This window comes from Epinephelus moara, chromosome 13 (assembly GCF_006386435.1).
Source record: "Epinephelus moara isolate mb chromosome 13, YSFRI_EMoa_1.0, whole genome shotgun sequence".
NCBI classification, from domain to species: Eukaryota; Metazoa; Chordata; class Actinopteri; order Perciformes; family Serranidae; genus Epinephelus; species Epinephelus moara.
Window position 1 is genome coordinate 2,355,485 of NC_065518.1, and position 23,849 is coordinate 2,379,333.

At 44.1% G+C, this 23,849-nt stretch overlaps 1 protein-coding gene across 1 annotated transcript; it reads left to right on the forward strand.

Moving 5' to 3' along the window:
- The first annotated feature begins 24 nt into the window (after window positions 1-24).
- LOC126400210 (serine protease HTRA1B) lies at window positions 25-23,821 on the forward strand. Its single transcript, XM_050060773.1, has 10 exons — window positions 25-58; window positions 621-720; window positions 1,894-2,008; window positions 2,848-2,937; window positions 18,423-18,617; window positions 19,376-19,408; window positions 20,388-20,502; window positions 21,180-21,237; window positions 21,805-21,900; window positions 23,147-23,821. Exons 1-10 carry the CDS (start codon window positions 25-27, stop codon window positions 23,313-23,315), a joined length of 1,005 nt encoding a protein of 334 aa, XP_049916730.1. The 3' UTR covers window positions 23,316-23,821.
- Window positions 23,822-23,849: the final 28 nt, after the last annotated feature.

Below are 23,849 nucleotides of genomic sequence, written 5' to 3' on the forward strand. Positions count from 1 at the left end.
TGTTTTGGACACCGCCGTGCACAGATGGAGGAGAGCGCCTCCTTTCTGGTCCCAGCAGGTCCGAGCAGGAGGGGCCGACTCACAAATGACCAGTGAGATGAGACGAGAAAGATGTTGCAGCACGGCTGGAGTGAAGCCAAAATGAGGTTATGTAAGGTGACAGCGGCGGTTACACATGGACTGTTACAACTGTCTCAGTAAGCATCCTGACATCCCTCCCTGCTTACACTCCGTATCTTCTGAGGCTTTGAGTCATTTCCTTTGTTTTATAAGCATCAACAGAGCGTCTGCAGCTGCTCGTAGACTTACACTTCATATACTGATCCACACATCTGGATTGGGTCTAACACAGCAGCTACAGTTTGAGTCCCATCACAGCACACTGCACCACACACACTCGTCATGTTTCAGATAACAGACGACACTTGATTTTATTAAACCAAAACAAGAACGGTTTTCTCTGTTACTGAGGTCAAAGTCCACATCAGTTTTATTTTCAGTAACTCAGTAACTCTGCTGCTGAGCCAAATCCATTCGACTGTGGGTGTGAGGTGGGATTGCTTTGTGTGTGTGTGTGTGTGTGTGATGCAGTTCACTAACAGTGTGTTTCCCCCCTTCAGCTCAGCAGAATCCTGACAGTCTTCGTTACAAGTACAACTTCATCGCAGACGTGGTGGAGAAGATCGCACCTGCTGTCGTTCATATTGAACTGTACCGCAAGTAAGAAAGAGCCCGTTTACACCTGGTGTTAACATGTGTCTCAGGTGATCTGATCACTGAGACCACTTGCCGAGGTGTTCTGTGACGTCTTTTGTAGTGCAAACATGAATGATCCCACATCAGTACGTCATCAGTGCAGTGTCCTCATATGGAGACAAGCGTGTAAGGCTGTGTTCACACCGAATAAAAAAATTTGCACAATAGATGCAATGGACACAACAGGTGAATTAAGCAGTGCAAATAAAGCGAGTAATGTGATTCATGCCATGATAGCCAATCAGCATTGTTGGAAATACTCTTAAAATGTGGAATCAAGTACATAAGCATTTTGGGGTTATGAATCAGTGTTCTGTTTCGGCACCTATAATCCTGATTTTGCACCATCTTGTTCAGATGTGGGTTTTAAAGCGTGGAAAGATGATAGCGTTTCTAAGATACACGGACTCTTAAATATTTTTCTTTACCAACAGTAAAACATGCTGGAGTGAAGATTTTGGGTCCCATGTGGATGATGAGATGTGGAGAAAAATTCCATGTTCTAACAAATCTTATGAGACCCAAGATTACTCAGTACACACTGCATGTAACGCCAGCTGTTCAATGTAAATATCCCTCTGTTGTGGCACTTATAATCATCTCATGTGATCGTGCCCTAAAATTCTCAGCTTCTGGCGGTCAGTCCAGAGAGAGATTAAGAAAATATTTGGGAATGATAGCCCTCTAAAGCCACATCATTTTGTTCTGGGATCAGATTCCAGCTACAGACACATTCTTAGAATATCTTTGTACGCCGCACACATCACAGTTTTATAAAAGTGGTTGGATGAAGAGCCTCCGACGTTACGATGTGGTGTGTTAAACTTGTGTCCATGTTGCCATCGGAGAGATTATCACATGTGCTGAGAGGGACTCTGGAGACCGAGCCCCAGTATCGATAAACCTGAAGGAAGAGTGGTCAAGAAGAGTCACGTATATATGGGGAGATCAAATATAACAGAATAAGTATATGAAAGACGACAATTTGTAAATGCTGTTGTGATTACTGCTGTTAATGATTGTGTGATGTGTTTGTTGTTACCATTAGATTTGTCTTAACTGTGGGGTTTTGTATTGTATCACCCGATTGAGGATATCAGTCACAAACATGTTCTGTCTCTTCCTCTCTCTGCTCAGGATGATATTCTCAAAGCGAGAGGTGGCGGTTGCCAGTGGCTCTGGGTTTGTTGTGTCAGAGGACGGACTCATTGTCACCAACGCTCACGTGGTCGCCAACAAGCACAGAGTAAAGGTACGCAAAGCAGCTGTGGAGACGGTGCAGGGGAAACGTGCACACATTGTCTTTGAAATAAAGTTTTTTTTATGATCTAATTCTTGTAATTTTCACTTCATGGAATTTCAGTATTCATTGAGAATTTAAGGAGGACCTGTTGTGGTCATTTTCAGGTTCTTGTATTTTGGGTTTCTATTTGAACATGTTCACATGCTTTAGTTTCAAAAACACTTTATTTTTCCTCATCCTGTCTTCCTCATCCTGTTTTCATCCTCTGTCTGAAACGTTCTATTTTAGTGCCTGTCTCTTTAAGACCACCCCTGAAATGCCCAGTCTGCTCTGACTGGTCAGTGTTTTCGAGTCTCTCTTGGCGTCACCATCAGTGCAGCTGGGGAATGACTGTAACAGAAAATTATGAAACTTTATACACCATTAAAAGCTTCTAAACACAATCTGACACGTTCCAGCAGGAATCTGATTAGGATCTGACCCTGACGTTAGCATGTAGCTACATGTAGCAGTGTATGTCATGTTGCATAGTAGTGCAGTAGCGTGCCAGGAGCAGATGACCATATAAAGAAATTTATCACCAGCTGACGTCAGCTGGTCTCGTTGGAAACAGAGTATTGAGAGCAGTCTGAAGCCTCCTGATGTTTTTACTCACTGTTACAAACGTTTATGTCACTGAAAATTTGGACATGTTTAATATGAACATCTGACACTGTAACTTTTTATATATATGACAGAAAATAAGGAAAAGCATCACAGGTCCCCTTTAACATATAACTGATAAATAAGCAGTGTTTATCAGGGGCACAGGCAGCAAGACTGAGTCAGTAGCATTTTGTGTCCTCCAGGTGGAGCTGAAGAGTGGAGCCACATTCGACGCCAAGATCAAGGATGTGGACGAGAAGGCCGACATCGCTCTGATCAAGATTGATGCACCGGTGAGCAAACAGAGATGAGTCGATGCTCCTTACTCCTGTTTTTCTATTCCTGACCAAACTGCCTTCAAACTGTGACAGTTTAAATTCAGCACTGTGCCGTCAGCCTCTCACACTGGATGATTATCCCCCGATGATTCTGTAGCTTCTACAAAGTCAGCAGACGTGTCTGTAGCTGTGGAGGCGGAGCCAGTGTGGAGGACAGATCAGGTGCTGACAGACTTTTGGGAGCGATAAATCTCACTTGATTTAATTTATTTGCCTATTCATGCATCGCCCAAAAATCTGAGACAAAACTGATATAATTGTGACAAAAGCTGTGGGAGTCATGCATCTTAATCAGAAAGAAAATAAAGTTACGTAGGTTAGGTTCAGAAAAAGAAACATGGTTTGACATCATCATGTTAGGCACGTCACATGAAGTTATGTACCCAACATACGTTGAGTGTAGTCACGTTACGGATTTCATGTTAAGTTACGACGTTGAGTGTAGTCACGTTACGGATTTCATGTTAAGTTACGTAGGTTCTCACTCTGAAGTTGTCAAAAACCGGAGCTTGATCAGTGACTCCCGGCGTCAGACACTGACGAGGAAAGCCATCCTTTCACGTCAGCATGACCCACGGCTGGATGCTGTGATAGTTTAATGGCGACCGGCAGCGTCAACGGGAAACGTGGCGAGACGATAACGAAAGTTAAGGTGCCGAAAGTCTGGGTAGGGTGGATGGGTCCAACAACCACCAACTTTCACCTGGGAGGTCGGTGTTTATTTATTTATTTAATGTTTATTTAACAGGGACAATACAATACATTGCTTCACTTCCTGTAAGATTGTAAAGCCAAACCCTGTTCTTTTTTCCCCCTAAACCCAACCATGTGCGTTTATTGTTGAAGGAAAAGAACGTCAATTGGTGGTGTTGTACCTACGCAATGCTTTTATTTTGAAAGAGACTGTATGCAAACTGTACATTTCCTGTGAAAACAGAAGTGTATTTTGAAAACAGACAATGCATGTAACAGGCTGAAGTTGACACGGCGTCCCAGAACGTCAACAACCAACACACCCAGGGTACCTTGGACGTCATATGTGGACGTAGAAAGTCCATGACCAAACGTGGACATGTGACGAGGTCACAGTGAGGATGTGTTGGTAGGTTAGGTTTAGGAAAATAAACATGGTTGGGTATAGTCACATTTTGTACGTAACTTTAGGTTAGGTTCAGGAAAAGAATTGTGGCTGGCCGTTGTCACGTTGCATACTTAACGTCAAAGTTACGCACTAACTTAAAGTTCGCCTAGTTTCACAGGAGGCACAAACACCGGTCTCCTTGGGGGAGAGTCCTGTGTTTTTTTAACCAATCACTCTTTAAACTACTTCCTTCTTTAGTCCCGTCAACACGTTGGTCACATGACCACAGCCTTCATGTTTAATCTGGTGCAGTATTTTCTGTAGATATACGAACAGAGCATGAGAACAGCCTGAACACTGCAGGGACGAGCGCATAAAGGTTTGACAAAAGATGCTTTGGCAGGAGCATTGGCACCAAAACCTGAAAATAAAAAGACACAGAGTTTTATGGCGGTTTGCATACATCAGTGTTTCTTTACTGCCGTCTGCTGGACCGTCCCTGCACCATCTGTTTCATGTGTGAAAAGGCAAGATATGGGAATGTTCCTGAATGTAGAGAAGTGACTGGCGATGCCTAAAGGTTATCCCAGTAATCTACTGGGAGCTGTGTGTGTGAGGCTTCTGTCTGCCTCTGTTTTAGGTTGCAGCCTTCTAGAGACTTCCTCTCTTGGTGTCCTCTCGTGCTCTCTCCTCGACTCTCAGACAGACGCGTTTTTTTCCTGACTTCTCCCCACAAATTCAGGTATTTGTTCCCTTTAGGAAAGTATGCTTTTCATGAGCATTCCCAAAAAGGAAAGGCTGGTTTTTATTTCAGCTCGGTGGAATCGCAGCACAATAATATCATGACTCATAGAAGTGGATATCTGTGGAGGAGGTGAGGAGACAGAGGGAACGTTTTCATGTGGATTCATTTGGGTTTTCTTTTGCTTTGTTTTGGTCCAGCAATGACTGGACGTCCGGGTCCGGTACAGGAAGTGAGGTTTTCCACAACATGCGTGCAATGGAAAAAAAACATTTTTAGCATAAGAAGGTCAGTGTGCGTGTCATTTTTCATACCGACGCTGGGCAGTCAGAGCTGCAACATCCTGCACAAGGTCACTTTAAGAGGAATGTCGTCCACTTTCCTGGACAAAAATACATATTCTGGTGCCAGATTGACTCACCAGGACAAAGTGCTCAGTATATCATCCCTCTGTGTTTCATTCCAACCTGCCTGAGGAGTCTGAGATGCATGAAAGCAGCCAGTCTGAGCCTGAGTGTTGCTGATTAAAGTTGTGCATCTATAAATAGGCAGATTAGGAGAAAGCAGGCAGTGAAATGAAGGAAATGAAGTCCAGCTGTGCTTATGAAAGCAGACAGGATGCATTACACAACTCTGATCTGGATTCTCTTTCGTAATATAAAAGATTGGATAATCCTTATTTCTTAATATCGTAAAATGTGGACATTAAATCTGTTTACAGATCCACGGACAAACTCTTTCTTTGTTTTTGTGATTTATTTCAAGCTCCACCTCAAAATGAAAAGTGATATTGTTTCCATCCTCAGAAATCACAAAAACAAAGAAATTATCGTCCATTACGATAAAAAACACCTCAAGAAATATCCAGAAATAACACATCATGTTGAGTTAAAGTAAAGGTGAGTTTCAGGTAACGCTAAACTATTTTTTTTGCCTCCTCCAGTTCAGACCTGCTAATGCCATCTACACACACATCCTTCCTGCCATCTTGAACTGCCATCAGCTGAAAGCAACTGTGTGTTCCCAAACCCAGTACTACCATACGATAGAGTACGCCAGAAAAAGATTTAGTATCCCCCAATAGGCAGGCAAGGCAGCTTCATTTGTACAGCACGTTTTATACAGTAGGGCAATTCAAAGTGCTTTATAGAGCAATAGAATATCAAACACAATAAAGGATACAGATTTAAGGTAAAAGAGTAAAGAGGAGACAAAAGGTATAAAAGGTGAAATTAGTAAGAGGCAAAGTCTGTCGCAGACACGCCCAAGAAACACAACTGTCAAAAATATTTGTGGCAGCTCTGGTCGCTCATCACGTGAATCATTGAACATTAGCACAAGTAATCACAGTGTGCTGTAGGAACCAAAGTTACATGGCTTGTTCTCTGGGACCCGCTTCATCGAAGCACGTCAGTGTTCCGATTGGTTGCCGCCGAACCGCGTCAGAGCTCATTACCATAAAGTTAAACTCCCCTCCAGAGCCGCTCCGGTCTCTTTGCTCGCCCAAGACGTGCAGTTGACAACCAGGTCGCCCAAGTCGCCCAAATCGCCGGGCTCTCATTGAAAATGAACGACTTCCGCCGCTTTGGAAGCTCTGGTCGCTGTTGGTGTGAACATACAGTCAGAATATTAATTGATTAAGTGAACAAAAAATAAAAATATAACAAACAACAAATGGACAGAACAATCAAAAAAACAACGGCAGAGAACTGTGATGTCATTTTACTGTTACAAACATGTTTGAATCTGCACCTCTGTGCAGGTATAACTTTAAAGTTAAACCATAAACATCACAAAGCAGCAACAGCAGAGCAGAAAAACTGAACTGGAAACACTGTAAACTCAACAATGTTTAAATTTCAGGTTTGAGCTTGATATAAAGAAACATATATAAGTCAAAATAAAGACACATAACCAATCTGGAATGATAATGATAATAATGACACAAATAAATAACCTGTGGACAAAACAATATGGAAACTGCAGCTGTATCAATATGACAGTCTGAAATTTTTGCACAAACTTCACATCAATAACTATAAGATGCAACAACTCAACTACTCAACTCTCGTCACCCGTTCTGGAGTTTTCCCATGATGCCCTGGCACTGAGTGTGCGGGGGGACACTCCCCCTGACTTTATTATAATTAATCATTACAAGAAAACATTACAAGAAAACCTTGTCCCTTATCTCCTGACAACACTTTATTTACTGGCCTGTATTCACTGTTCTTGTTGTTCTGTTAGTGTTTCATATTGTCTTGCAGTTAAAAAAAGAAAGGATAAAGTTTTTGACACGATCACATTCAGTTAAAAACACTCTGGTTCAGGTTTTAAACAGTTTTTTTATCGTCATCGTGATGTCAACTTACGCAATAAACACATCACGAAAAACTGCGATGCTGCGTTCAGAGACAATGCCCAATCTTCCTATGGGCCATGTAGGTGGTTAAATTGCACCTTTTTTGATATAAAAAATTGCACATAAAAGAAAAATGATCCAAAGATAAAAAATAAATAAAAAAATTGAGTAAAAATACGGTTGTTCTGTAGTGGCGGCACCTCCTCTTGTCTGGCATTGCACTGGTCAGGGATAACTTGAGTCAGTAGAAAACTTTAAAGTCAATCAGTCTTTATTTATTGCTGCCTTTTGTGTTCAGCTTCATTTGTTCAGTTAAAATAATGTTGTAAATAATTTCCTTTAATGTTTTAAATTCAAGGAGTTGTATTGTATTTTAGCAGTTAACTGAAAGCAGCTGAAAACTGAGTGCACTTTAATTTCTGTTTATCATGCTGTTATCCTGATGTTCAATGTGACGGCGTATTTTCCTCACATCGCCAAAATTCACTCCATAACAAGTATGAAAAAAGTGTTTTCATATAAGCATGAATTTCCCATCATGCCATGCAGGCTCCACTGCGTCGACATTTGACAGACACTCAGTGAAGGATCTCATATTTTCTGCTGTTGTTTTGAAACATGCTGAAAAGTTAAGTTAAGGTGAGACAGGTGTGTCTCGTCGGATTGAACTGTAGATACGATGTTTGATGGGCAGAATGAGATCAGACACAAACTAAATCCTCTGCAGGATGGGAGTTGATGTTTCTCGGTCAGACGGAGACGATCATGGTTTCCCTCAGCGTGTTTGGACGGGGAGGTCGGGTGTAACCGGAGCTTCAGGGCATGAAATTGTGCTGAAATCCACAAACTGCTCAGCACTTGTGGTTTTGGTTTACATGTGCCCAGAAACCAAGAGGCGACTGTACTGCTGCACTAATGACTTACAGCCCTCCACCCTCACACACATCCATCCCAACACACACACACATTCAGCCACTTACACATATAGTTAGTCTAGTCGTTTTAAAGGTTTTCTCGTCCAAATAATGTCGGTGAAAGGTGAAATATGAGACTCATTTTTCAAAGATCAAATCGCAGAAGAAAAGAAAGGAAATCACAGAAGGGTCTGATGGTGGCGTCTGTCCTGTTCAGGAATAGTTCTCGCAGCACAGATCAGGTCAGCGTTAAACAGCTCCCAGTGAAGTGTTTGCAGACGAAGCAGTCAGACGTGTAGCTGCATGTTCAGGGCAGATAAGCTTCTGCTTTGTGACTATCAGGAGAGACATCCAGGTTTTGTTCACATGGTTGGCCGGGGCGCTCACCCCTGACTGTCTGCTCCCAGTTCTTCTCTTGTTGCTGCAAGTTCTCCGTCGTTGCCTCGGAGATATGATTGTGATCAACATCCAAACTGTCTGGGTGTGATCTTTAGGTAAAACAAGTGTTGTAGGACTGAAATTATACAAAATGACTCAAATATGTGGTGGTGAAGATGAGAAGAAGATGTGGAGAAGATGTGGAGAAGATGTGGAGAAGATGCCGATGATCTGGATGAGTAGAGGAATGAGTCTTTGTCGAGCTCGTCCTGGAGTCTGGATACGATGGCTGGAGGTGAACAGGGTGGAGGAAGAGTGGACACCCACAGTCAGCTGATTGGAGGAAACAGTGGGATGGATGAGCACAAATAAAGTCTTCCAGGTGTTTTCACTTGTGTTACCTGATTAGACCTTCTCTCAGTCTGAGCCTGACTGACACCTCCCTCTGTCTGCTGTCAGGGTGGGACCATCAGTTTGGGTAAACCCCACTGAACACAATAATAAGTCATTACTCATTATTAAAGTGTGTGTTCCAGTCAGCACCGTCGGCCCAGGCTGAGGCAGGTGTTCTCTGAGCATGTGCAGACAGGAGCTCTCCGCTGTCGTTTGGACTCTCCCAGTAAAGCCCGACGGTGGTATTCCGTCTCCATCCAGCATCGATCATTTTCCATGACATGTGTCCCTGAGCGGCTTATAGACGCTGCTCTCAGCTGATCTGATCAGAGGATTTAACAGGCCGGGACGTCTGAAGGCCGGCAGCATCTGATCCATACTGCCACTGCTAATATTTACTCACTGCTGCTGCAGGAACTGTGAGCAAGCTGCAGAGATCAGACAGAAAGAAACATCTGGTATTAACTGTAGTCTGATGAGAGTAGTGATTGTGAACTCTCTGTGTTATTTTTCAATTGAAAGATTTTACAACTATTTTCATTTTATAAAAATAAAAGTGATCACAACAGCTTTAAACCCAGAATCAGACCTCCATATCTGTCACAGTTTGTCTCTCTGTCCCTCGTCTACAGACACATTCCTGAACCCCAAAACCTGAAAATGAGTTTGCATTTTGTCACTTCAGTCATCTCGTCTCAGAGTCAGTGGGTTTGAATTTAAAGTCTGTGGTTAAAGCTGCAGTAGGCAGTTTTATTTTGGCATCAGTGGGCAAAAATCCCATAATAACCTTTGAGCATGTTGTGGTCTGAGAGAAAACTAGACGTCTGCTCCTCCTCTTTTTTGAGGACACTTTGTCCAATCACAGGTCATTTCAGAGAGAGTGCATTCCTATTGGCTGTTGTACAGTTGCGTGCACATCCCTTCAGATGGTGAAAGCCCCGCCCATTCTCCCCCCAACTCGTCAAATACAGAGGCTTTGTAAGTGGATGTCAGCATCAGACACCACTGCACAGAGGCACCCTCCTCCTGCAGTAAGATACACACCCTTTGTAACACCGCCGGCAGGCTGAAGGGGAGCTGGATGTGGCCAACAAACTCTGGACTTTTACCCAGGAGCCTGCTGTTTGTCTACTTTGTGAATTTAAAGCCAAAGCATGACGGGGTTTTTTTTTCTAAAACTAACCACAGAGTTTTGTTGCATGTTTTACAGATGTTGTATGTTTACTTTGAAAAAGACTGGATGCACATAACAAGCAGGAGCTGAGCATTTCCTGTGAAAGCTGAACTGTATTTTAAAAAGACACAATGTATGCAGGGCCGTTGCAACCGGACAGGCAAACTAGGCAATTTCCTAGGGCCCCGAGCTGGAAGGGGGCCCCCAGAAACGGCTGACATTGGTCCATATCAATGACAATAAGATGGAACTCCTATAGACACTGCAACAACGACAACACGTTGGAATCCCCCCTAATGGGGCCCCCTACTAGCTGCTGCTTGCGAGTGGCTAAGTAGGGTGACCAGACGTCCCGCACTGTGCAGGACTGCACAGCATTTCTGTCTCTTTTCACGTGTCACGCAAATTGAGACCATGTCCCGCATGATTGGTTGCCACCCACGCTAGCATTGTTGGAGTATCGTAGTACTACGGTACCTCACGGTACCACTACTGTGGGATAAGTTCAAAGTCCAATCACAAGAGGGTCACAGATGCCGTATTCCTGTCAAATACGCCGCAAGATAAGGCTTACTGGCGACAGGGAAGTCCGGCTCCAAGGTGCCTCTTGCCTAGGGCCCCCAGAGTGTCTTGAAACAGCCCTGAATGAATGTAACAAGTGTAGACTGACACGCCGTCCCTGAACGTCCAAAACTGACACAGAAGGGTACCCAGAGCGTCATATTTTGACTTGTAGGTTGACTGACAAAGCGATAAAGAGTCTGACAGTAAACAAACATGTGTCAATATCAGCAAAGTGTTTCAGAGATGGAGAAAAAACGTTGCTAATAGTTTAGCTGTCTACGTTAGCTAGAGGCCCGCATCACAGTGTGTCCTCCGCCTCACTCCCCGACGCTACAGACCACCTCACCGGGAGGAGCGCCGGCAGCAGCTGCAGAGATGACCCCCAGCCAGCGGCCACTCAAATCCAGCTCAAACCCCACCTCCAGCAGACTGGACAGTCCCGACTCCCCCACCAGATCAGCAAACTTTCTGTTGCTGCTGTTACACAAGTTAGACCTGATGCTGCTGCTGGACACCGGCCTGATGTGACACCTGGCTCTAATTCAAGGTGCTACAGCCACCAACCAAAGGTCTGTCTCCAGAGTTGCTGCCCGCTCTCCTCCCAGGGAAGCAGTCCACAGTGGCGGGGAGTAAGGCGGAAGGAGCGTGGGTTGGCTAACAGCTAGATCTTGTCCCATTTATGGTCTGATAATCAGAGAGAGCAGTGTGAGGAGCTGCAGGAGGAGGGGGGATTTAAAATTCTGTTGGTTAATTATTTTTTTATTTAGTCTTTTACAGACTTCTGTCTCATCCAGCTTTAACACAAGCTAAAGAGATTTTCACGTCTTGTTCTACGACGTAAAATACATCAGTAACTGCCCCACTGTGAAGCTTTTACGTGACTAAAAAAGGCGGTTGCTATCAAGCGGCTAATTTAGACTTACACAGAAACTTAATTTACTCATCTTGGTCGCTGTGCTACTGTCGACACAGTAATGATCACTAGCTAGTTCAGGTCACGCTAACAGAAAGGCTTTAGTAGAAGTGCTAATTGTGCAAAATCAAATGACAAGTTGGAAGCTGAGTGTCAGCGACATCGAGGTCATGTGACCATGGTGTAGTTTGTTTATAGTCCCATGTTAGCAATTGCATTTAGAAATCATCTTCAGAAATCGTAAAAGTGGTGTTTATTAGTGAAGATTATCCTGCTGAACAAAATATCTAACTATCATAAACGTTTGTTGCCACAGAGTTAATTTTCTGCAAAATGAAAAACTCCCAGTCACTTTTCAGCGAGGGAACCAGGGTGACGTTAAAAAAAATCATCCACTCTGTTCTTCAGGCTCCCTCTTTCCGTTTTCCATCCATCCCTCCTCAGACTTCCCCTCCTCCCCCCGTCACCAGACTGCCACACTCATCTACACACCTGTTCCCACTCTCCTCAGCTGCTCTGCAGTCACCTGGCCTGACCCCGCCCACCTCCTCACCTGCATCTCATCCAGTCATCACCCTCTCACTACATATACCGCTCCACCTCTATTGTTCTCTTGTCAGACTGACAAAGTTGTTGTCGGGGTTTTCAGTGCTTTGAGAGGTAAAAACAAAATTCAGCTGATCTGTTGTGCAGCAGAGGTGACGATCTGTATCTCAAAACCCTCTCAAATAAAACCAAAACTGCAAATCTACCTACAGCAACATATGATGTACAAAGAAAGGAGCTTAAACCTGGAATAAAATCTATAAGTCATTCACACAATAAAAGAGCTGATTAAAAAAACCTTCCCAACAGTGGGAATGTTAAAAAGAATCTTCCGGAGCAGAGGGGATGACAGATTTTGAACGTGATTAATTTTCCTAGCAGGTAAAACACTACGACGCCCTGATGGCAACAGAGATAATTTACCTGCATGAAGAAATGACTGGGAAATGTTTGTGTGGGGATTTTCTGACGCTGCGACATGCTCACTGTACTCAAGGTTGTGTTCATGCTGGATGAAAGGACTGACAGAGAGCAGTAATGAGAAGGAGAGGATGATGAGAGAGGAAGATGCTTTGTTCCTTGTTGTGCTCGGTTGCTTTGTGTCACCATGCTGTGTCTGCATCAGAAATTACGACTGAACGCGGTGCCCCTGCTTTGTAATCTCACCCCGAACAAAGTGCTGTCATCCTGAAAAACACAGAGTGAGAAACACGCAGTGGGCGGAGCTCACCGTGTGACCGGTGATGGCTTCAGATGATGCGAGCTCTGGTTGGGGTTGAGTGCAGGCGAACAGAGGAGCTTTATGTTGAAGCGATGGAGTAAAGCTCTGATTAGAAGCGCTGAATGGATCCATTCATAACCTCCTTGTTTATGGGCTGAGTGGTGATTTGGGAGGGACGAAGTTTGACCTCATTAAGATTACTAAATCAGTCTTTGGGATTTACTATAAAACTGATAAACGACTCAGGTTCAGACTTTGTTTACAAGTTCTTTACAGCGAGGCTGGTGGTTTGTTTAAATTTATTCTGACACACAGTGATGAAGAACATGACAAGAAACTGCTGAGTCACACTCAGATTAAAAAAGCAGCCTGTTCTCACCTCTCTCCACTCTGTCAGAGATGTTAGAGTCAGACACGACGCACTGAGGCAACGTATTGTCATAGAACAGTTTGTATGATAGCCTACGAATTTGTGCCCCACTAATGACGTTATGTCCATAACGTACAGTTACATAATTCACTTAAAGTTACTGTGGTTAGGTTTAGGAAACGAAACATGAGCCTTTTTTAAATAGGAAATGTGCAAATTAGGAAAGCCCAATCAGTCTTTTTTCAGCATTGGCAGTATAAAAACAAAATCGGGGAGTGCAGCAAAATGCCGCCTGCCTACTTTTGTTTATACAGAATGTGCCTTTTTTGGGTCAATGGGGGGCGTGAGCAAGTAACAAAATGTGTAGCTCAGCGTGTGACGTAAACAGTGACGTGGGNGGCGGAAGGGCGCCTCGCTCTGTTTAAACCAAAAAGGTTCCGCCAATATGTCTACCCTACGAGGAGGAAAATTGGGCACCTCGGATCAACTCGCCAATCCGGCTCTGTGTGTCTAAACGCTCGCAGCTTGCCGGCAAAACAGCCCAACATTCGCCGAAAATCTGGCAGTGTAAAAGAAGTGGCAGTGAGGTCGTTTCTTAAAGTGACTCAAAGTTCACACAGATCCGAACACATGATGTCCTGGGCGAAAGTCCGTTCTTTTGTGACCCATCCACCGCCCCAACCTGCCTCCGTTCAAGCGTTCGGGACCGCTTCCTTGTTCACTGCCATCAGCGCATTGATCACGTGATCACAGCCTTTCAAAATACGTGGGATATGTACGAATTTAGGTGCGTTGCTTTTTGTAGGAAAACTTCCAGAAAATTAGTGAACAGCCTGGGAGAGAATCCATCAGCTCACGTCTGATGTCAAGTTATCTTTGTATTGGCATGGATTTTTTTAATTTATCTGCATTCATGCTCAGATAGCTGTTCATAGAGAGTACATGCATTCATGCTCAGATAGCTGTTCATAGAGAGTACATGAAATAAGCAGAGTATGGAAGAGGAAATCTAGGTACACATATCTAGTGGTTACACTGGATCAGCCTGAAATATTCGCCCCCAGAGGCTCCATCATCATCCAGTGTATCCTAAAACAGCAGTTTGTATGATATCCATGAGATATCCTACGAATTAGCATCCCGTGGATGACTTTATGTCTTCAATGTGAAGTTACGGAGGTTAGGTTTAGGAAAAGAAACATGGTGAGAACTATTTTCTTTCTGTTGAACTACACCTGCCAAACGTATCACTGTGCAAAAGAAAGATTTGTAAACATTAACAGCGTCCTCCTCGGCTGAGCTGCAACGTTAGCTAGCAGTAGATGCACGCTTCCTTCTGTGAGGTGATACGGTGTCAGCTGTCCTTTAAGCGTTACCATGTTTGAGATTGAACTTTAGTGCTCTGGATGAAGCGTATCGAGGTACATGAGAGGTTCAGTGCGGCTGCTGTCAGTTCTCACTTTGGCTTCTGTTTCAGGCTCCACATTTTACTTTGCTTTGTCATTATGCAGTGACTCATCTAGACCTCGGGACACACACTCTGTCTCTCACACACACTTTGACACCAATGCACATACTCAGAGTGTTTGTCATGTACAGATGTGTTGAGCATACCTGTGGCTTTTATGCTTTTAATGCACGTCAGTCAAACTGCGAGACACGCAGAAGAAGTTCAGTTTGTGTTTCACCTGGAAACATCTTCATCACTCAACAGCCGCTCTGAGACGTAAAATATCTGTCACAACCTTCTCACCTCGTTCCTCCTTCCTCTCCTTCTCCCTCGGTACGTACAGTATGTTTCCACCTCCGCTCTCTCCCTCACTCCGCAGAAAGTGGGTCAGAGTCTTGTTACTTAACAGAGGAAATGGGCAACACATGTGTCTGTCATCAGCAGGGAAACAAGATGCAAACACACACACACACACACACACACAAACAGGGGCTTGTCATGCTCGGTGGAGTGTAGCGTTGATGAAAGTTGGGTCTGAACATCACGGCTGCTTCATGTCTCAGTTTTTCTGCTCGGTGTCACATCTGGAGCTGAAGTAGGTTAGTAGGACGGCGTGCAGCAGGCGGCTCGGGCCAATCAGCGAACAGCAAGGCTGAGGGCTGCAGCCAGAGCGTCTGAAGATCGTACTGTAGATGTTTCTGAGGAGCTGGATACTGAACAGCGAGTTTGTTCCAGTGGCCAAACTCCACTACAGACTCCAAATGCCCTGTGGATCAAAACCGCCTTCCCCATCATGATAAAGAATCTGTAAAACTGTTGACGGGACAATCAAGTTGCCACGTGCTTTTGTTGTTGGCGTCCCAGAATGTAAACAGCAGATGACTAAGGATATCTAACGCATCATATAGAGACGTGAAAGGCAACAGCAAAGCAGCGATACATGACGAAGGGGCTAGCTGTTCGTCTATTATCTTCACTAGCCCCGGATCAAACCCTTGATTTCTCCCAGTGTGGGGATCTCTTGGAAGCAGGCAGATATTTCATAGTTTTACTCAATTGAAAATAATCAAAATGACGATGCAGTTGAGAGCACAACAAACTGAACGTCTGGACCATCGTAAAAATGCAATACGACCCATTTTAAAATTCAATAACTTTTTTGTTTTTCAACATAGAAATATCAAACCACTGTCAGGATCACATAATTACAACATAAGACCTCGTAATTTCAGCCTGTGACTCTGCTGATATCACCTCAACAAAGAGACCAGCCCGTTCTCATTCCCGAGTTGTCAGATATCGCTGTTTTGTCAGCGATTTCAGCCTCAGACACTGATGCAAAGTGGCACCTTGCACGGCGGTATGATACGTAAGTTTGTAACGCCGCTGGTAACAGCGTAAGGAGCTGAAAAGTCCCTACAGGGCGGAGGTGGACGGATCCAACAAACCCTGGACTTTCACCCAGGAGGCAGCTGTTCGCTTCCCATATGAATGCTTTTTTTCTTAATGTAACCACATGCTTTTGTTGCACAAGGACATAAACGTACAAACGAGGTCTTTTACCTCAACACTGTAAGTTATTTTTGAAGTTTTTTTTAGTTTATTTTGAAAAGACACAATGCATGTAACAGGCGTAAATCGACACACTTTAAAAGTAGCTAGCAGCAGTGAATGCCAACAACAAATGCAGGAGGATACGAAGCGAGTCATATGTAGTCGTGAAAATCCACTGACAAGATGGCGATACTTTGGGTGGGGATGAGAACGTGTCGGAGAGACAGTCTAGCCGTTATGGAGCAGTGACACCAGTCAGTCAGAAGCAGGTTCAGATTCAGACAACTTTATTAATCCCAGCAGGGGCAACTTGTTTGAACAGCTTATCTTGCACACATACCACAACAGACAGCAACATGCACACACACAAATAAACGAACTGAAAATAGAAAATAATGCCAAGGATTTCAGGAGAGCGACGGCCAGTTAGAATCAAAGAAAAAAGTCTCTCGTTAAATATCCAAAATCTGTTGTAACTTTGTCAGAAGCTATTTGAAAAAACAAGTTTTCAGAGCTGTTAAAAATATATTTGACATTTATACTTTTACCTGCATAAAGGGACCTGTGTGGCTTTAAAGCAACATCTGTGGAGGTTGACTGGGTTTGTGCCAAACTGCAGGAGCTCAGGTCACTTTTATCCTGTAAAATCAAGGAAAACACTCTATAAAATTAATTTTTAATATGTTTGGCACATGCCTCTGGGTGTGTGTGTGAGTGTGTGTGTGTGTCTACTGGCTAATAACACTCAGCAGAAGCAGAGCAAACAGCGCTCTCCAGTCGTGTCTCCAGTCGTGTTTCCAGTCGTGTTTCCTGGCTCTAATAAAACGGGGAGACATTGTGACACTGATCCAGCTGCAGAGTAATAAAACTCTACTTATGTCTATTTAAACAGATTATTACTTATTAAAATCTTTGCAGGGCTCCTCACATGCAGTGGCAACATGAACTGTGTCACCTTCAGGAGCACTCAGCTCTTCTGGAAATCGCAGCGACAGGATGGAGAAGCTCAGAGTTCTGATCCGGTTCATCAGAGCAGAAACAGAATCACAGAGTTAACCAGCTGGACTCGTTCTGGATCTCTCTGCCCATCTCACGCTGTAACAATGACACATGGACGTGATTCATCTCTCTGGCCATATTCTTTTTTCTTTTTTATTTGCATGTAGACATGCTGGCAGAGACGTCCTACAGCAGCAGCAGCCAGTTTAAACATAGGCATAAAGGACCCCCGTCCTAGTCCAGTGATTACCAACTGGTGGGTCCAGATTTCTCCTTAGTCATTAGTCTAAGGTCCACAAAGAGAACAGAGCGTCTTACATGACAAACACAATACGGCGTTGCACATGCTCAGTAAGTTGGCATCTATGCAGACTCGCTGTCGGAGGGTTTTACAGCTCACTTCCACTCCTCACTGGTTGGTTTGTGACGACACTCAGTGTGGAGGACCCTCTGTGTTATCACGGAAACAGAGTGAAAGTGGGGAGTGGGTGAAGGGTGGTTTGGGAAAGGTCCCCTGTCACTCAAAGAGGCCCCGCCCTAAATTATGCACAACTTTAAGCCTTAATAAAATACATGTCGTACAGTCGTCATGAATATTGATATTATTTACAGAGACCAAACAGCCTGTAAACATGTTTATTTCTACATCGTAACATGAGGGCCTGTGGGGACTGACTCGCTCTTGGAGCCAGCCTCAAGTGGACATTAGAGGAACTGCAGGTTTTGGCACTTCAGTGTTGGCTTTATTTTTCAGCCATGGAGTTTGTTGCCTCGACTGAACTGAGCCGACGTTTGTGGTGTTTTACAGTTTGAGTTGTGACTAGAGAGGAGCTGACTCAGCTCTCCACAGGAAATCCACGTCTGTTTCCAACAGCTTAGAGAGAATAAACTGCTGTTTACCTCTGAGTGCGTGTGTGTGTGTGTGTGTGTGTGTGTGTGTGTGTGTCCCCTGCCAGCTGACTATGCTGGTGTTCCTTCAGTCTTCGTTCATCATGCATGTTCCTCTGAGTCTATTATTTTCCACCAGATTCAGATGAAAACCACAGCGTCCTCCGGCAGCATTTAAAGAGAGGATCATGTCTCTTTTTTTTATTCTCTCCAAACCAAAAACACAAGAACTTAAGGACTGGATTCAACCGTTAACTCTTTGTTGTCTTTGGCGTCTCCCTCGAACACTAACAGGAAACAGAAAGCTCAGTATTTAGTATCTCTGGCTGCATCCTTTCTTTAACCGTACTTCTCTCTCTGTCTCCCTCCCCTGTGTGTCTTGGTGGAGCAGATGAAGCTGCCGGTGCTGCTCCTTGGCCGGTCGGCGGACCTTCGTCCTGGCGAGTTTGTGGTCGCCATCGGCAGCCCGTTCTCCCTGCAGAACACTGTCACCACCGGCATCGTCAGCACCACCCAGAGGGGAGGCAAAGAGCTGGGCCTCCGCAACTCTGACATGGACTACATCCAGACCGACGCCATCATCAACGTGAGTGATTAGACAGACAGACAGAGACAGACAGACAGACAGGCCTTGAGGCGGAGGAGGTTGGAAAAATGTCTGTGGGAGGAACAAAAAGACTTTGAGGCTTTTGTGGCTCAGCAGTTCTGCTCCCAAAACTGAGTCTGACTGGATCCAAATGATTTGCATGTTTATGTAAATGATGCAGCTCCGGCTCCAGAGGAAACTGTTGGCGTTGGACGTTTGTGCAAACCACAAATATGTTACATTTGCATGTTTCATACATGTCATGTCAACATTTCTAAAGTGATGTAGGGACGCCTGCCAAGCTGCAGACCACTGTTCAAGACCAACACACAACAAAAGCAGATGTTTTTTTTTGTAGCGACCTGTCTCTGAATCACAGTTCCAAAAGTGCTTGGTTTTTATAGAAACACCGCTGCTTTTCCTGCTGCTTGTTCCCCTGAATCAATTGGTACTTTAAGCCAAAATATGATATTTTTCTAACAATAATCATCAAGTGGTTTTTGTGCCTAAACCTAACCACACACTAACCACATATATTACTGTACAAATGTAACATATCTGTGGTTTGCAGAAAAGCACAATGCCAACATTTACAAACAGCATGCAGATGTAACATGAGGTCATTTAAGTCTATTGATGGAGGAACTGTTCATTGTTATCACAGTGATGCCCCGTTAATCTGCATTTCATGTCAGAAACAACCTGCTCAAATGTTTTCTTTCTTTGTTTTTATATTCTTTGTTTCTGATTTCTTGCAGTACGGCAACTCAGGAGGACCACTGGTCAATCTGGTGAGTGAACGAAGTCTCACATCAGAATGTGTCATGGCTACGTTGGTCCACAGTGCAAAACTAGTTTCACAGCATCCATAGCAACCACCATAACCATGGGTGTAGATTTCAGGGGGGACGCAGGGGACATGTCCCCCTCAGTATTTAGGGTGCAAGTACGCACACCTGTCCATCAGTCCCATTCTTGTGACCACGATATCTCGAGAACGCCTTGAGGGAATTTCTGTAGATTTGATGCAGTTGTCCACACAACTTTTAAAAGAACTGATAAAAACACTTTAGTATGTAAAAACTGAGGAAATAAAAGACAGTTTAAATGAACTTAAAACTAAGGTGAAATCAAGAAAGGCTCTCAGATAAAATAATATTTTAAGAAGGGACTTAAAAGAGATGACTGACTCGGCCAGACTGTTCCAGATCCTCGGGGCCCTCTGCCCGAGGATCTCAAAGTACGTCCTGGTGTACTTTGAGGTGTGAGGTGTCCATATTTTCACAGACATGGATGGAAACTGTAACTGTAACTCTACTGGTGCGCGGAGGCGTACAGTTGTACATGTTTGGTATTGATGATAAACGATCATGTTATGTCACCTCTTGTTTTTGGCGTCTCAGATGGAAAAAGAAGTCGCCACCCTGAGAATAGAGTTCATTTAAATCTTCCATCACCTCTGAGTCTTAAAACAGAGTTTCTTTTTACTGGGACGACGTCCACATGTTGCGAAACACAGATATATGTAATCTCATATAAACAAACACCAGGGCCCATAAAGTTCCAGTTAAGAAATGTAAATAAAGAGTTTAGGTAATGCTTCATGCTTGGCAGACGGTCGCAGTCTGCAGCTGACTCTGATTATGGGCTTGGTTTGAGCCGACCGTGTTACTGAAGAACAATGTGGCATCAGTTAAACAGTGACATTACTGTGGGGCGTTTGAGGAACACAAAAAAATGACCGTGTGTGTGTGTGTGTGTGTCCTGCAGGATGGAGAGGTGATCGGCATCAACACTCTGAAGGTCACAGCAGGAATCTCCTTCGCCATCCCCTCGGACAAAATCAGACAGTTCCTGGCAGAGTCACATGACAGACAGGCCAAAGGTTCGCAGCTCTTTGACTCTTTACGTTCTGGATTGAAAAGTTATTGTGTCAGTCCGACTAAAACCGGACTTTTGAAAGCCATGTAAACATGTCAGTGTGACTGAAATGATCCTAAAGTGAATTTGCCACAGTGGGGCTAACACACCCAGATCATGTGACTCCTGCATGTATACAGTCAATCAGACCCAAACTGGCCGAGGCGCTCTGAGCATGCTCCACAGTTTCCACCCCGGGCTTTGACCCGGAAGTCCAACAGCATTAAATGTGTAAGAGAAGAAGAAGCCGGTAACAACATGGAGAAATCTACATCCAGAGCCGTGACTTTTTGGACGGACCAAATGTACAGAGCTGTAAAGTTGTCCACCATGGTACCAGTTAGCAGCTAGCTAACCGTAGCTAACTTGTTTGTCCATTGTTTGGTCTGTGACGTAATAGGTCAACAGGAAAAAGGTCCAATACTAACAAGCTGAAAGGGGGCATATCTCCACCTATCGTAGAGGAGTCGCACATACTTGGCTCAATAAATGGATTCCCCTCCCGTGCTTGTATACTGGGACAAGGACAGTAGGCCAGTTAGATGTCCTCGTCCAGCTGGAACTGTAGCTCCACTTAACAGAGTGAAAGAATAAGGTGATGAGCCTTACATCAGTCACAGCATGTTTCTCTTTGTTCTGCAGGTAAAACATTACAGAAGAAGAAATACATCGGCGTCAGAATGATGAGTCTCACTCCAACGTAAGTTCTGTTTTTGATGATGTCATGCTCCAGATGTTGTTACCACCCACAGCTCATAAAGGGAAAGGGACGCAACATAAAACTAGGTGTTTCTGGTCAAATAAAGTGATTCATTAATGAGACAGTGGAGGCGGACGACGGGGAAGAGCTTTACAACATGCGACATCCCTCGGACAAAGAAATAAAAGTCCTCCTCTCTGCTCCAAACAATTTTTTAACTAAGATCTCTTTTAAGGTCTGAGACGCTCTGTGAATAACTTTTATCTTAAGCTAAAGCTTGCACTGAGGGGAGTCCTGTTAGGTGTAGGAGGGATGCTTGATCTTGTGAGCTGGTGTTCAGAAGAATCTGCTGACTCTGATTAAACATGTTGACTCAATGATACAGCTGTCCTATGTGGACCAATCAGCTTCATTAAAATCAGCCCAGTACTGCTGAGGTTGCAGCTTTTCCAAGCTTGAAAGTGTCCCGATTAATCAGAGCGATGCTTCGCATGTCGGAATTTCAAATGAGTCACGATGCATCATCCCCTCCAGTTTAATTAAGAGCTCCTGTTTTCCTCCCGTCAGGCTGGCCAAGGAGCTGAAGGAGCGGCATTCAGACTTCCCAGATGTCACCTCAGGGGCGTACGTCATTGAGGTCATCAGCCGGACTCCAGCTGAGGCGTGAGTGTCTCTCTCTCATTCCTTCTTATTCCCACATTATCTGGAGCTCACTGCCCAATATGTCAAATCAACAACAAGCAGCTTTAACAGATTTGAGGATGTGTAATTCTGCATGAATCATCTGGAGCAACTTTAATTTTTTCATGCCAATAAATGGCACAAGTGCGGCACATTTTCCACATCATGAAGTTGACACTCAGAGACAGATAGAAGGGTTGGCTGCACACACTGCTGCAGAATCTGCTTTGTCCCTGGAAAGATGTGTGGTATCCACATTAAAGCTAGTTGACGCTGCACCGGAGAAAGTCGCAGGTAGAGTTTGTTTTCTTGTTGTCTGGTGGGTTTGTGAGTCAGGATGAGGATCTGATCTTACTGAAAGGACATTTATTAGATCTGAACTTTCAGACTGCAGGATTTGGAAACTTCACTTCTGGTTTTAAAGCTGCTGTTTTGCTTGTGGACGCAGGATGAAAGCTGGCAGTGAAGGCAGAGTCATGAATGTTTCCCACCCACACTGTCCAACTCCCTCTGGCAGGGAGGACAAACTGCTTCAGTCCAAGTCGAGCATCCTCTCTGCCCTCGAGCCTCTACGTTTAAGGAACAGAAATGTATTTATTAAAGCAAAGCCTCTGAAAACTTCAAATCTGAAGTACTTCTCTATGATATTATATATTCATGACAACATGAACAGACAGAGTTAGTGTAGGAGAAAATGGGTTGTCACGGATTTTAGAAGCAACACAAGTGGAAGAAAGTGCTGTACATAATTTCAGGGAACAGCCCAGTTGGGATTGTATGTTTCTGCAAACCACACATAGGTTACATTTGCAGGAGCTGTGTTTCCTGCTGGATAGTGCCAGAAAAAGTGGTTGTTTTTCTATTACGACATCACTGCATTTCCTGCTGAAACAGTGCGATAAAAAGCAGTTGTTTTTTACCAAGACATTGCTGCATTCCTGCCAAGATAGCGTCACAAAAAGTAGGTGTTTTTGATGGAGGCATTGCTGTTTCCTGCCAGATTATCTCACCGAAAACTGGGTACTTGTAGCCAAAACATGATCTTTTCTCGTGTTTTTGTGCCTAGATCTAACCACAGTGATGAAACGTATCTGTGGTTTGCAGAAACGTACAACGCCAACATTTATTTGGTGATTTGGTTGCAGGGACAGAATATATAATGATGAATAAAGATTTTAACAGAAAGATATCCTGCTAAAGAAAAACACTTTCTCTCTTTCGCTGACAGCGCTGGCCTGAAGGAGGGAGATGTCATCATCACCATCAATGGCGAGCGAATCACCTCGGCCAGCGACGTCAGCGGCGCCATCAAGCAGGACGAGACGCTGCGAACGGTGGTGAGGCGAGGCAACGAGGACGTCATGCTCACCATCGTCCCCGAGGAGATCGAGCCTTGACGTCGCAGCTAGAATGAGCAAACAATCAATAACCCAACCCTTCAACCAATCCCGAGCTGGCTCTCAGTGTTTTTCAACCAATCATGAACACTTTGAAAAACCAAGCAACCAACAGAGGGGTGTGTGTGTGTGTGTGTGTGTGTGTGTCTGGGGCCACACCTACTGCGTTTAAGAACTTGTAATTATGAGCACTACTACTCTTCCATGCTGTTAGGCTCGCACACACCTTCAAAGCTCCGACTTCATGACTCTGGGATCTGAAGCTTCCGCCCTGTCGTCATGCTTCTCATGTTGGTTCCATTTTTCGTCTAATCCCAATTTACTTTCCGTCATCACTGACCTTTTATATTCTACTAACGCCATCTGTCGCTACCAAGAGGTTACTGCAGGTTACCGTAGTTCTGTTTTGTTGTGTTATGTTCTTGATGGAATATTTTTTATTGTATTTTTGTCTCTTTGTGTTTGATGACAATTTTTCAAAAAAGGGAATAAAATTATTTTCAAAAGTGTCGTCTTTATTGACTAATCAATGTC

What these genes read in the sequence shown, in the direction of transcription:
- LOC126400210 (XM_050060773.1), top strand. Translation starts at nt 25, where the DNA reads ATGGAGGAGAGCGCCTCCTTTCTGGTCCCAGCAG. An exon ending in CTCCTTTCTGGTCCCAGCAG is followed by an intron (nt 59 to 620) that starts GTCCGAGCAGGA and finishes TCCCCCCTTCAG; the next exon opens with CTCAGCAGAATCCTGACAGT. An exon ending in ATGATGAGTCTCACTCCAAC is followed by an intron (nt 21,238 to 21,804) that starts GTAAGTTCTGTT and finishes TCCTCCCGTCAG; the next exon opens with GCTGGCCAAGGAGCTGAAGG.